Source organism: Excalfactoria chinensis, chromosome 2 (assembly GCF_039878825.1).
Source record: "Excalfactoria chinensis isolate bCotChi1 chromosome 2, bCotChi1.hap2, whole genome shotgun sequence".
In the NCBI taxonomy this organism is placed as follows: domain Eukaryota; kingdom Metazoa; phylum Chordata; class Aves; order Galliformes; family Phasianidae; genus Excalfactoria; species Excalfactoria chinensis.
This window is the reverse complement of record NC_092826.1, coordinates 18,823,504-18,838,932: the sequence shown is the minus strand read 5'-3', so window position 1 is coordinate 18,838,932 and position 15,429 is coordinate 18,823,504. Positions and strand designations below refer to the sequence as shown.

General features: G+C 36.0%; 1 protein-coding gene across 48 annotated transcripts in view; it reads left to right on the top strand.

Annotated features, from left to right (window-relative positions):
- RIMS2 (regulating synaptic membrane exocytosis 2) overlaps positions 1-15,429 on the top strand; it is a 425,424-nt gene that overhangs the window by 326,049 nt on the left and 83,946 nt on the right. For 17 of the 48 annotated variants that reach the window (XM_072327906.1, XM_072327930.1, XM_072327908.1 and 14 more), the window contains one exon: positions 10,791-10,891. The exons of 14 other annotated variants lie outside the window; for them this stretch is intronic. In XM_072327906.1, coding sequence (XP_072184007.1) covers positions 10,791-10,891 — 101 coding nt within the window. Of the gene's footprint in view, positions 1-7,434; positions 7,471-10,790; positions 10,892-15,429 lie in introns of all 48 variants that reach the window. 17 more of the 48 variants (XM_072327895.1, XM_072327901.1, XM_072327903.1 and 14 more) reach the window with 5 other exon arrangements.

Here is a 15,429-nt window from a genome sequence, read left to right as displayed (position 1 = left end):
CAATATCGTCAAAAGCACAGTTGCAAAACTTACTGCCCTTAAGTTTAAAGCTTTGTGCATAGGAACCTATTTTCAGATGTACATTTAGAAATGGTTTCCTGATGAGCTTCTATGCTTCACCTCAATGACATCATAGCTACACATTTTGCTAAGGCACTTTGTGCAACTGTGCACACAGCTACAGACATGGGTGTCATGTCAAAGACATACCTTCTGAAGGAGATGTTTCCTCACTGGGTTAGAACTCACTTCTAGAAGTGTTAAACTAGGATTACCCATTTGCAGGTTTTCTCCTGGAAATGGTTTTCACAGTACCCACACTAAGGTGGTCAAAGGATTAGCTATTGTTTTAAGGTGTCACTAGAGCTATAAGTGTTGAAAAAGCTAAGTAACCGAATATGTGACTACTGTACTGTAATAAAAATATTACTTTTTGAAGACCATTATCATCTTTCACTGCAAAAATGAGAAAATTTTATTCCTTGAAAAATGTCTAGAATATTTTAGTGGAAATGTCCTATAAGTGTGCTTGGAAAGTTTATGCTGCGTATTTCAAGCACAAAGGCAATTTCAAATTGCAAAAAAAGCAAAATTGTACAAATTGTATTGTATGAAAGCAGTCCATGTGGATAGCATACTTAATGATCAAACACTGTTTTTTCTTGTTGAATGAGAAGCTTCATAATGCAGAGTTTTGACAATTTGTTTCTAAAGTTGGATTTTGCAAGTAAAGGATGAACGAATAAAAAGGGCATAAGAAGGGCTGATTCGATTTTTTGCTGACCTTTGAAAATGAAATTCAAGTAGATGAAGACTTTAGTTTTTTTCTGTTTTATCATTTTTATGTAAGATTTGCTTTATAGTAACTTGATAGCTTGGACTGAAACTTAGGAAAGTTGGTAACTCTTGTTAAAGTTGTGTGACCAAATCAGAGCTGGCAGCCCAGGGCAGTGGAGAGACAAACAGAAAAGAGCCTGGAAAATAAACTGAAGCAAATGCAAAAAATGTGTACGATCGAGATAGTTTAGGAGAGTAAACACAATGAAAGAGAAGGACTCTTATTTGTGTTTGTTCTGATCTACAGTATCATGAGAGACTTTTGGCGGCTTTCAAGAGTGAGCCTACCCTTGTATACTTTATAAACAAAATGTGACAGTCCTCCATTTTTGAGTTGCATTCACTATTCAGTGACACACTTCCCCTTAAAGATCAGGATAGAGCTTTGTTTTATTACCATCTCTCACGTATTGAAAAGGAATTCCTGGAAGGAATTTATAACATATTAGTTCCAATGTGGTTAGATAACATGCATGTCTCTTAAGGGTTCTGTGATATTTAATTTCACAAATTTGTTTAAAATCTTAGATTGGAGAACTTAAATGTCTGTTACAACTCTCTATTTGAACAGCAGGGATAATTAAACATCAAATTCAGTTTAAAGGTATTTATCATATTAGTGGATGTATTGGGTTCGATAGCTGGGGACTCTTTGTTCTTATTTTTAGTTCTTTTTAGAATTAACACCAGAAACTGAGAAGGCTTCCAATCTTGAAATAGCCATTTGTACAGGACTAGGTAAAAAAAAAGGCTGGCAAAAACAACAGTCAAAATATAAGTTTAGAGAAGTAAAAGCGAGAGCATAATAGTGCCAAAGACAGAGTACCAGTAAAAGTTTGAGAGTTGAGTTTGTAATTCTCCTGTCTTGCATGAACGTGAACACGCCGGTGTTGTTTTCATGGCTTAGCCTAAATCTTCTACCATATTTTTGTCTGTTGAGACGCTAATGAAGATTTCTTGCATTCCTAGGATGGCTGAAGAATCTCTATTAATAGCTTTTTGCTTTTCTGAAATCAAGCATAGTTATCTTAAAGTGTTTGTGCCTATGTATTGAAACGGCTTTGTCAGAATGTGAAATATTCTGTGGTTATACTGTGGTGCATGGTCAGTGGTAGGAACTGTGAGGTGCTTGCATGCTTGGCAAAAACAGAATGGTGACACTGGACTAGGGCTTTTCATGATGACGATACAGAATTAATAGCATGACTAATCTGAATGGAAATTCGTGAGAACAAAATATAGGAGCCCACAAACCCCACAGGGATTTTTCTTCTACATTCTCAGAATTCTATTTCATATCCTTTACATAGAAAGGTTTTGGTGGAACTGAAATGTAGTGCTTTAGCTGATGCTATTCTTGCTGCTTCTGCTTTAGTAATACCTATTTCCATGTGTGAGCTCAATATTTTTCAAAGACCACAAAAATGTACATACTTCTTGTGAGGCAGCAAGGACAAACTCACAGAGTACCTTGCAAAAATCACCTTGGAAAAGGATGCTATTTAAACATGCTATTAAAAACATGCTATTAAAGTGTTCATAATAACCCTAATTATTGTGTAATAAACATGAAAAATCGGACTTCCCAGCTTGCTTCAAAAGACCTTAGTCCCTTATGAGCTGCACTGGTTTTCCCCAGTGATGAAGACCTTAATTGACCCTGTCAATTTATGAGCCCATGGTTCTAGAGATTCTTTCACTTTCTAGCCTTGATCACCCCACCATCTTATTCAACCCTATTACTAAGCAGCGCCATGTATTGTGCAAATAATAACATTGTTAGCATGGTTTAAGCATTATGATAAAAATTTGTTTAATTGGTGAGAAATGTCCCTCAGCTCTCAGACTTTGTTTAGTAATGTCAAGTTTGAAGCTATGAATTTTTTTAAATCAACAAAACCATCAAGCAATTTCCAAATAGAAAACAGGAATGCAAAGGCATGTTCCCCTACTTGGAATCTGGCAAATTTAATTGCCTTCCTCCTAGCATTCCCTTTTAAGGATGGTAATTGACACTTCAATCTCATATAAAACACATCTTCCACATTTCTTCAGCTTTCAGTCATATTCTTTTCATTCAAACTGTGGAATGTATCACAGACTTTTTGGAGAGGCCTTGTCTGTACGGTTGCCACACCTTGGACATAAAGCTCTTGAGTGAGGCTCAGGTACCCCTTACATCAAACATTCTGTACCCATTGGGTAGTTATATTTTTCACCGTTTAGACAGCCAAAATGACTGAGTTCACAGATAAATTCTCAGAGGTAGATCTGGAATTGAATTGCTCTGTAAACTGGAGGAAATGTAATTCTTTGATTACAAGGCCTTTAACTGACAATTTTTTATGTTCGAAGCAAATGAATTCTGTTTTTGCTTCTAGGAAACAACCTTGTTTCCTCTGCGTGCTCTGATAAAAATACTGTTTAATGGATGCGTCTTGGTATAAGATTGATTCTCCTGTAGTGTCACACAGAGCCTTCCAAGAGAAATCTGTTCTACCAACTATGCAAGGAAGTCATCCTAGTAAGAAATTTGACTGCCGTTTCTAAAAATACTTACATAAAGTTAAGGTCCTACATATGCGTTTGACTTTTTCTAAATAAAATAAAATCTATTAATTCCCACTATTTTAAAAAATCAAATTAAGTTTGTCATCAAAGCACTAAAGGAATGAATTTATCAAGTCTTTAAAGATAATTCCTGATTTTATCTTGTGTCAGCAAAAAAGAGAATCAGAAACATATGGCATTTCAAAATGGTTGTCATTGTCCTATCTTATGTCCAAAATTAAAAACAAACAAGGAGTTCTGCTTCTTCAGCCTGTTCTAATAAGATGAGCATCCTTCAGTGTTAGAGGCTGCAATTACTTTCAGTCAAAGCGGGAAAGTCTGAGTTCATTTCAGAACCCAGCCCAAGCTAGTGGAAATCTCTCTTCTCTCTGTTCTGAATCCCAGGTGAAAGAACTATTGTGGATCAATCTGTTTGAGCGATCCCTGTACATCCAAAAAGTCATTGCAAGAGGCACACTTCAAGGTAGAACCAGACTGTAAACTTGAGTTTTGGGCAGCCAGTTATGAGAAAAGGAGGAAGCCCAGGAGAAAATCTGTTAAACTCAGCACCTCCTGGTGGCCTTATGGCTACAGTGAGGCTCATCCTCAACTTTCCCAAGTAAGACAGAAAGCTCATGACTCCTAGAGCAATTGTTGAATGCTGCCATCAGTATCCATGGTTAGGGAGAAACATGCTGTCCCACTTTTAATGTGGAACTGTTATTCTTTTCAGACAGTTGCAGAGATGATGACATTTTGTTCAAGGACATTGGAATCCCTGCTCCATGGGATTTCTTGGGGTAAGGGTGACAAAGTGTGCTGGAGTGTTCTGGCTTGTCACCTTCAGGTGCCCATCAGATCCTTATATCTCACCATGTTAGGGCATTTACTAGATAATACAGTTAATCAAATCCATTTTAGAGCAATTCTAGTTCTCATTAAGACTACTCTCGTATGAGTTTCTTGCCTTACCATTATCTTCTCCTTGCATTCTCTTTATCTTCCAAATACATTAGATTGTCAGATACATTAGGATCTTACAGGATCAGGGAAACTGCACAATTTATAAACATTAGTGAACATTCTGATAGCAGTTTTCAAATGGTTGGAAACAAGGTTTTGAGAGAAAATCTTTCAGTATCTCTGTCCTTCCATTTCATCCCTGTATTTCATCTGTGTACTTCAATATTCCCTCTACTCTGATTAAGTTGAAAGCTGGTATAGTTCTAACATACAGAAATGTCTCCTTTATCTATAAAGCAGAGTTGTTTTGTTTTGTTTTTCTCCAAATTGTTTAATTCTGAAAATATTATCCCTTAAATGGAAATAATTACAATCCTGGATAGAGAATATGTTTTGCTTTGTAAAGTAATTTTAATACAGGTGATGAAGAAAACCATTGACTGATAACAATGATTTTGAAGAAAACATCTACACGGAAACACAAAAGATTTAGGAGTGACTGTTGCCTTTTTCAACTTATATTGTTCACCTTGAGACATTTCTAAATCATCTCATTGGATTTTTTGATTTTCAGCATTTTCAAGACATTTTTGGTGGTGTTTTTTGTTTGATTGTTTGTTTTGGATTTGAGCACTGAATAACCAGGGGAACCTAAATCATTATTTACTGTATTTTCATCGTTCTGACCTTGCTTTGAATTAAGAGGGGTTGATTAATCCCCTAGTTGCTACGAAGTTTACTGCACAAGTTAGCATTGTTTTATTTGCACAATAAACAATACTAGTACTGTTCAGTTTGGCTGTTTCACACTTCGAATAGAGATTTTTCTCACTCCAGTTTTCTGTTCTTCCCAGTGCTTCTTTAGACACCTGCTTACGAGTCGACTGAAACATTAGTTTCAAGAGTAGGATCCACTCTTGCTGACCTTTCCCATAAAAGTTTAAACAATTCAGTTGTTGTAGAGATTTGTAAAAAACTGTCACACTTCAATTATGCTTTCGTAGTTCAAAAATCTAAAATAATGTCGTGCTAGGTGAAATTCTGGTATTCTTTTCTGTAAGCCAGTGTGGAAATCTTTTTTCATTTATATAATTTTAAATACGAAGGAAGTAGAAGTGAATCTTGAGTGGATTTCAAGTTTACCATATTTTGACTATGTCTCCATTTTTTAAAAGTCAAGGTTGAAAAGTCTTGTGGCCCAGTCCTATAGAAAAATGGACTAATAAGCATACTTATAGAAGGAATTGTGCTATGTAGTACTATATTTCTGTATGATGATATTACAGCCAAAGATTTATTTTCAACATAAGTTTGAAATACCTTGGAAGTTTTATCATCCTGTCTGTGTTCAAACCGGAGGGTATTTTATGGCTGTGACTTCATTTTCATCTATTTTATATTATAATGAATTGTTGGTTTTGCTATCAAATAGCTTTCTACTTTGGAAAGTAATAAGGCAGTAGAAGACAGCATTGTATTCATAGTTTTTGTATCAGTTACAGTAATTAAAAAAAGTAAAATAAACAATTGAAGAGCTTAAAAGCAAACACAACTCTCTGATTCTGCTGTTATCACAGCAATTACCATAGCCTCCACAGACAATATGGGCCAGACTACCCAACAGCCAAAGCAGATGAATGCAAAGGGCCTTATTTATATGGTTCACAAAATAGGGCAGAAAAGGATAGAAAATGGGTGAGGTCTCAAGAACTCACTGGGTATGCATTCATTTTCAGAAGCGTAACGTTATGACTTGACATATCCTCCTCCCATTAATTTGTCTAACAGTTCCACTAGGAGCTGCCAGCAGGTAACCAACCTGATCCTTTACAGAGTGGCACGTAAATGCCAGATGCCAGTTAAGTGTGGTATTACTTTACCCTCTGAAGGAGCATATTTTTCTTTTTTACACTTCTACATTGCCCTGGTATGATTTCTCTTTAAGAATGACTTAGTCCTCTGCTTTGATACCCATCTACAAAGTGGTATTTCTTTCAAATATAACATCTCTGTTTCCTTCTTCAAATAGTAACAGCTTGTGTATTGCAAAGTGTAAAGTAATTTTGTGAGCTACTTTCAATAACCTGTAATTCTGTAAAAATACTTAATTCTAATAGTACATGGTGTTTTACTTTGTGGCAGGGGTCAAGACTGCTCCATATTCATGGGATTGTGTTAATTGAAATTGATATAATTTTTGCTTAAAGTAAGAAAAAGAAACAGTCCGCTAAAAGTTAATGCGTTTCTAATTAAAGTAAATTTCATCTGACTTAAATTTCTTTCACATTAATTACCAAACTTGGATTTCAACTTGCAGTATTTATGTGCTGCCAAACTATTTGATAGGGATCTAATATATTTTCATTTCTCTGTGACAGAGGAATGCCCTGAGCCATATACAACCTTTGATATGCATTCAGAGTATTTGTTAGCATCAGTTAGTTGGATTTATGTGCATGGGCTGAGTTCTGAGTATTGATGTTAGAGCCTTTTGCGCTTCATCATGTTTTAGCTCTAAGATAAGCTACAGTAATATCATTACTAAACCTTTTAACCTGTGGAAGCTATGAGAATTGATTAAACCAAGGAAGATTTAAAGCAATTACTGAAAACATTCTGACAAATTCAATTTTTATGCTCGAACCATTAAACTGCACAATGTGCGTGTGCTGCATAAAACATACACTTCTAGGATTTTTTTTTACTTTTATTGTTGCCATCCTATCAAACAAAACTGTAAAGTAACTATGTCTGACACCTGCCTTGCTACCTCTTGTATTGAGTGCATTAATGATTCTGGAAGTGCACAAAATACCCATGAGTTGCCTCCAGTAAGTCCATGATAAGTGTGCACAAATGTATTCAGCAGCAAGCAGTGAATATGCCTCTGGATGTAGAGCACCATACTTGCTGGGTTGACTAAACTCATCAATTTAGATTAATTTGATGGTGTTTATACATTTTTCCTTTCCAATGCATGCCTCATTGCTATTAATTTTATTATTATTTATGCATTTCCTCTCTCACCTTTTTTTGTTTTGTTTTGTTGTTGTTGTTTTACATATTGCTTTCATTTGTCTTTAGAAGAAAAGAAAGCAGATCCAGAGAATGGGGATGCAGGTAGGGTGACTTATTCGAAACATTTTTGTTCTTTTGCCTTTATGTCCTTTGATCTACTGTGTTTAAGTGAATGTGTAACCTGGAGTTGGATCACAGTATTGATTTATTTTTGTGATTTCAAAGTACATATTAGGAAATGAAAACTAAGCAAGGACTTTCCCAAATGTAATTCCTTTCCTTTCTCAAGGGAGTCAATTTGGAGGGAAAAATGGGGAGAGACCAGAATCAACTCAAGAAAGCTCTCATACACTTTAAGAACTATTTTCTCCTCACCAGTCCAGGCATAGAAAGTGCACACCTCACCCTATTTCCTCTCTGCAGCAAGTTTCTGAACTCCAAAATCTCACTCATTCTGTAGTCATCACAAGTTCTCATCCCTGTGCTGGAACAATTGTTCTGGGTAGGAAATGCAGTTGATTTTGTACGCCTCTTCTCCATGCCCATCCAAAAGTAAATCCATCTTAATATTTTAAGAACTCCATTTTATTTAGATACCTCAGATTTCCCTTTTATTCTCTGTGTCCCAGATTTTTGCACTTTATTGCACAGTACTTTACAGGCATCTTCTCCAAATGTGTCACTATCACCTGTATGTATGGTAGCTAGAAGAATTTAATATTTCTCATTGGAGAAGGCAATGAAAGAAACAATCTCTCCATCAGATAGCAATTTCTCCTTGCTGGTGACAGCCATGTGAAACTAACTTTCAGGTCCTGTTTTGTTTTTTACATTAGAGAGTTGTTTAAACAGGCAGAACTCTGAGGTGTTACCTGCAGTGCAGTGATCCCAGCTGTGCTAGGTGAGCAGCATCAGACTTTGTCCTTCCAACGGTCCACCTTTATTATTTGATATTTTTATAGCTGAAGTTGGTGTGTCTCATGGGCTGTTTCTCTTGGAGGCACAACTATTGTCTAGAAGCAAAATTTTGGAAGGAAGCTAAGGGTACTAACTAAGGGAAGCTCACATGTACTAAGGGTCACTCCTGCCTGGCCAGAACTTGGTTTTACATCTTTTAAGATATGCTGGTAGTACATGAAAGCATACGAGAACTAGCTTTAATGTTTCTAATGTCAGTCTCTATGTAGCCCTGGAAGAGTGTTGTGCTGAGGTCTAGCTAACAGCCTGAATAACTCAAGTGCTCTGTCAGGCTTTTGCTACCAGTGTAAAAGCAAACGATCCTACATGTTCACCAGTATTGATAACAAATAGATGTGGGTCATCTGCACATACTTCCTATAGGACTCCAGCTTACAGGAAGGTCCTTAGTATGGGACTGATGCTCAGGTTTGGTTATCCTCATTATGCTAGGAATGGAAGCTTCTTAATACACTGTTTAATGGACTGTGTGGCAGTAGATACTGCTAATGGTAAATCCCCCAAGTTCTGCAAAGTATATATTTGCCAGCAGAACCAGAAATGTCTGTAACCCTACATTGCATTGCATAGTGCAACAGTGAGTTTGTACTAGACATCTTCACAGGTTTTGGCCATGACATTATCCCAAACTTTCTTACTCCTGTGCAGCTCCCAGCTGCATCTGGCCTTAGTTACATGGAGATTGGCCTCTGGCAGCAGTGCTGTGCAGTCTTCATGTGTGTCAGCAGTTTCCACAGCAGAAGCATAGCTGAGCTTCTGCATTATGAACTTGCACAGCCCTCAGAATTCCCTCCTTTTGCATAAAACTTAATTCATCTATTAAACTATTAAGCTTTGCTGTTATTTTTTCTCTTCAGAACAAACATCTTTTCCTGTTGTGCTACAGAAAATCCCCCCTTTCAATCATATTTTGGAGCATTGGATTTTGCAGAACATGTGCAATTGAAATTGTGGAAACCTAGCCTTCAACTTGCCATAGATTGTGGAAAAGAATAAATGTTCGCATGTGCAATTATGAAAGTTTTAATGTGTGATCAGGAGGTGTTATTCCACCACTCCTTTTCATGTACTGAAGATTAGTGGGCTATCTGTGGACAGAGAACGAATGTGATAATTTCATAAGAAAAAATCATAAGAAAAAATTCACAAGACTTACTTTGTGGTGAAAAGCATTTCCTTCCTTACATTACTGAGGAATGACAATTGAAAGGCAATTTCTTTCTTTAGACAAAAGAAGTTAGATTATTTTACTTCAAAATTATTTCTATTTGCTGAAGAAAAATATCTGTTTGCAGCTCAGAATTTCTGGTTTAAAGAGAAAATATCCTAACAGTGTTTTTAAAACCAAATCCTTAGAAAAATATCTGCAGCTTAAAGATTACTTGGCAGGTATTGCTGAGGCACCGTTAATGGCTGAGGTAAATAGCGACAGAAAGTAGCTATGTTTTATTTTAGGAATTTTCACCTGCAGTTGTTAAATCTCCCCCTATGAAACGCTGTTTATTCTTTTTCAATTGTTTTCAGCTGTTTTTATTGATCACTTAAAGGTTTATCTGAAGTCTTTTCACTCACTTTGTCTGTAAGGAGTACAGAGAGAGAGCTGGAATACAAAAACCAGAACCTGAAGGGTTTATAGATTACAGTACAGTTTGACCTCAGATTCCTCCCCCTTACTTCCTTATATTTTGCTTAGTAAACTATGCTATACCAGTTGGCAGAAACCAGCTGGTGCCTGAATCATATTTTAAGTACCCATCTCTACTGAGATTAATCATGTATTTGGTCTAATAATAGTTAATCCCAAAATCATTCTTGAAGTTTTGTGTCATTAGAATGTAATACAGTGATACCACTGGATGGCTCTTTATCATTCCTTTATACCATTTAGACATATTTTGAGCAAAATAAGAGTATACTTACATGGTAAACAGAAGCTCTGCCAGGCCGTGGTTGTTATTTGATTAGTAATTCAGTACAAAATCAGTATTGGTATCACACATAAAAAATAGAGAACCTAGGACCTCCCCCCAGAATAAACACAGTGATGTTGTATTCCTTTTTTTCATTATTTTAATAGAGGACTTAATTTCTTTTGAAAGTTTTTGTAGTAAAATTCTGTTCTGCGGAAACATTCTATTCCATTCACATCCATTTCTTTCACAATGTTGGGTTCATTTGAATTGTGCAGATAATCCAATGTTTATTAAGGCTCTGCTGATGTACTTACTCATCTACAGTTTTCCTTCTCTTACAACTTTCTAATTTTCTTCAAAATTGTAATTCAGAAAGAAAAATTCTATATGTCATAATTTAAGTAAATCAGATTTCATCTGTGTTAATGATTTTATGAGAATAATGATCTTGCAATTGAAAACTATTGTATTTATTTTCTTTTCTTTTTTTCTTTTTTCTTCTTTTTTTTTTTTTTTTTTTTAACTTAACAGGTTCGATGGATATAGAAGAGAGAAACCGACAGTTGAAAATGAGCAAGTACAAACAGGTAGCAGGATCAGATTCCAGGCTGGAACAAGATTATCATTCTAAGGCAAGGGAGTTTTGTTTTGAAAAGCAACAAAATATGTTAAATATCCCTTTTAGAAAGTAATAGATGAATGGGAGGTAATTTCTTCAGTAGAAGATTCTTTCCTGTCTGTAATAAAATTATTGGAAGAGTGCAGCAAAACTCTTAATGCAGAACGTTCTTGATTATTAAAATTCAAGGATTAGTTAAATCAAATAAAAATGGCAGTGTAATTACCTATTGGAATGAACGGTAGGGTCGTGACTTAAAAGCTCAAAGAGAAGCAAGAAAAAAGTTTATTAAGTGGTACAAGTAGTGAGAGTTATTGAATCCTGTCCATGGCATTCGTATAGGTGAACACAAGGTTATACTGGTTTATTGAAAATGGGAAGTTATGGTGTTACTTCATTTAATAATGGCAGTTCAGCTATTGGAAAGGTGCTTTGTACATCAACACAGTCTTGTATCCCGACTGTGGCCATGTGCCAAAACTCTGAATTGTTTCATCGTAGTATAGTCCCAAATAAATCATCTAAAATTTCCTGCTATCTGGAACAGGGTCATGTCATATACATTGTGTTAATTAAAATAATCAAGATATTGTCAATTGAAATTCTATTATACAAAAATAATTTAGTGTCCTCTAAAAGACTTCATTAATTGAGGTCAGATTATAAGAGAGAAACATGAGACTTCTGACCTACAAAAGGTGTTTGAGGAAGAGAAATCTCTTTTAGTCTCTATTTCCAGGACCTCATTCCTTTCCTTAAAGGATCAGCAGTTATTTTAAAGCGAGCTTTTTAACATTTAAATGCAAAATATCATTAAATCTGTCAAGTATTATTCATTTTGCAGGTAATGTAGACTAATTTACTTGAGATAAGTGTTTCATTTTTGGGAAAACAGAGGAAGTTTTTTTCAAAACCCTTGGCAAAATGGGAAAAAAAAGCTATTTATGTAAATAGAATTGGCAAAGCAAACCAAAAAAACACCTCTGAAACATTTTAACTCTGTAGATGTGCTGCATGATGTTTTGCATATTTTCCCCTCAGCTTTTAGTATGGAAGACAAGATTTTCGATTAATACATAGGAGGGGCTTGGAATACTGACATGTCTAGATGCTTGCTTCATGTTGACATGACAAAATTCTTTTCACATGTGTCTATATTGTCTGCTTTGAAAAGTGTTACCTTTCAGGTGAGCGAGGTGCTGCGAGCAGACCTCGTGAGTGTTATGATTGTATGTACCGTAAAAATATGAATTTCTGTATTGTGTGTGTAATCAGACTTTGCTAATTTCCCTGCTCCCTCATTACTTGACTGAAATTTGATTCAGAAGTAGAACTGGTATGGAGTAAAGAGAATAAATGGGCTCTGATGTGAGGAAGCTGAATAGAATATAATTATTTAATGGAATATCTCCTACCCTTATTTTATCATTTCACCCACACCATATTATTGAGTCTCGTTCTACATTTTCTACCATTTTTTATTAAAAATTTACCTTCAGTATTATTGGAATGTATTAAAGAGGAAAATTTAAATGGACTTCTTTTATGAAAATGGTGGTTTATTTATTGCACACATCAAACAATTTGTCTCCAGAAATAAACAATTAATTTACTCATCTGCCAAAGTGTAGTTTCAGTATTTGGAAATGAGTTATTTATTCTATCTCTGAACTCATGGAACACGGATTGTTCACCTATATGTATTAAGTCAAAAGGTATTCTTAAAATTCTAGTTTTTAAGCCATATCAGAACCATAACTCTCATTTGCTGTATGAGAGATCTGTCTTCATTTTTTCACTACTACTGCTTCAGTTTCCTTAATTGAGCGCTTATATCATTCAGAGACAGAAAATGAGTAAGTACAATTTATCTACCTAATGTCTACAAAAATTCTCCTGGAATCTTGAACTAAGGCACATATGTAAAAATGCTGAGTGAAATCTCATGTTCAATACACTGTACAGTGACTTTGACTTTTTTGTATTGTCTACTGGCACAGCAGGTCGTCAAGTGTATCATGCCTGAGAAAAATGTCAATAACTAAGCATTAGGTGATATTCAGGACAGCTAGCAAATATAATTTTATTTTATATTCCTGTTTTATGTCTTTTCTAAAATGGAAATAAACAGTAACCGAGCATCCCTAATAATTGCATTAAGAAAGAAACACCCTTCCTTGCTGAGGAGTCAAAAGATCTAGTAGCAGAATTAGGACAATATTAAAACAGTTATCTGTTGTTTTTTTTTCTTGACCTCTGGAAGGCAGTACAGGAAGCTTCATGTGCTGGTGTGATGTGCAGTCATAAGTTAAGAAGCTGGTGAGAAAAGTTTATTCTGATTATAAGCAGTTAAAGTAAGGAAATGAACTTCCTTCGTGTTTTTTTCTTGTGACTGATGTAATTGCAGAATGTATTTTTATTACTGGCATACATGGCTCATGAGTTTCTTGAAAACCATGTATTTTGTTTGTCTAAGGGTCTGTTTCTTACTTGAAAAAGTTGCTTTGGTCTGATTTTAGGACAGATGTAAGGAAAGAAAAAATGTATTTGATTTTCATAGAAACAGATTTACTACTGGGGAGTCATGAGAGGAAAAATAGTAGGTGTATAAAAGATACGGCTTTTCTGTAAAGAAAGGTTGAGATAACTGTGCTTGTTTAGCTTAGAGAAGACTTTGGGAAGACCTCATTGTGGCCTTACAGTGTTTGAAGGGAGTGTATAAACAGGAGGAGTTATGACTGTTTACAAGGGTGGATAGTGATAGGAAAAAGGGGAATGGTTTTAAACCGAGACAAAGGAGGTTTAAGTTAGATATTAGTAGGATCTTTTTCACACAGAGGGTGGTGATGCACTGGAACAGGTTGCCCAAGGAGGTTGTGGATGCCCCACCCCTGGAGGCATTCAAGGCCAGGCTGGATGTGGCTCTGGGCAGCCAGGTCTGGTGGTCGGTGACCCTGAATATAGCAGGGGGATTGAAACTAAATTATCACTGTGGTCCTTTTCAACCCAGGCCATTCTATGATTCTGTGACAACAGAGGAGTAGAAAAAGACTAGTAGAGTTGTACAGGAATAGATGCTGAAGTCTGAATTTCAGGGCTGGTGGAAGTTGACATGCAGGAAAACCTGGGTTCTGGTGACACAGAAAGAAAACCACAGGAGCACGAGAGCTACTAGGGAAACTACTAGGGAAAAGTATATCTGTTTGCCATACTGTGATTCTGTAACATTAGCCTGATGTATGTAATTTTCCTCAAGAACATTTATAGGGCTAGTTTCTTCTCTTGCATAAAAACTAGGCTTCCTAGTTCTTATGTGGTCCAGCAAAATGACATGTTGAGTAAGGGGAGGAGTCAAGATCAGCACCCAGAGAGGCTGAGCCAGCAGTGTGCTGGATTCACTTTGGTCACCTTTGGTTTAGCTGGCTTTTGAAGTTGATTCCCAAACTACCTCTTACAACCTCTCTTTCTTTTTATTTGGTGCTGCTGCCATTAGCTCTCCTGGCAAGTAAATCTATTGACGGTGGTATAGTTGGGAACTCCTGCCCCTGGCCATTCCCATCACTGCTCAGGATCACAAATCCCTGCTGAAAAATGAAAGGAAAAAGGTGGAAGGAGTCATAGTGTCCCTGTCTCCTTGCCATGTTAAGTAGGATATGATCAGTGGGTTGACTGGGGACAGCTGAATAACTTTGTTGTTTCTGTGCAAAAATTGGTAAGGTAGTTTGTATTCAGTATGAACTCGGTGTAGATGAAGTGAGACCTCCATCAACTGAAGCCACATTAGACCCTCCAGAAGGTATCAGTAATTAAAAATATTGCATGTCAGACTAAAGGAGGTTGTTTATATAGAAGTTAGGATAGGATAACGAAATGTGGTTGTTTTCTTTAGTATTAAATGTAAAACAGACTGGCAACTAGATGACACATTTAAATCTAAAAGTATAAGGCTCATTTTATTTGTTCTACTGGGAGAAGACCATGACCTACAAATAGGCATGGAGGATTCCAGTTATATAACATAGTAATTAGTACATCAATTAAGGATTTAATATTACTAAAGCAACAAGAAACAAAGCTGGAGTATAAACAGCAAAAGACAAGATAAAATCTGACTTTTTAGCAAACAGGTGAAGAGATTATTTAGCCAGATGTATAAAATAGAACACCAAACGGAGTAACAGAAAACACCAAGGAGGAATTTTCAACTTCAGCTTTAATGATTCATATTGATGGTAAGACTGAAACTTCTACATCATGAGCTCCCTATAAAGCTGTGGTACATTCTAATCAATAATCATTTAGATTTAGGTTTTCCAGATACTGTACATCATAAATATATAAGCATAATTCTGTGTCTACTGTAGGAGAGTAGTACTGGACAGGGCAGGATGCTCCTTTGTGACTTTCTCAAGACATAGCAAGACCAAAACAAATTAACCTGTGTCAAAGAAGGCCTAAGCATGTGTTCTCTTCATTTGACAAGTACAGACACAGCTCAAGTGCCCTTGGAGCATGCAGGTGCTGAAACATTGCAAGTGTTCAGCTGGGACC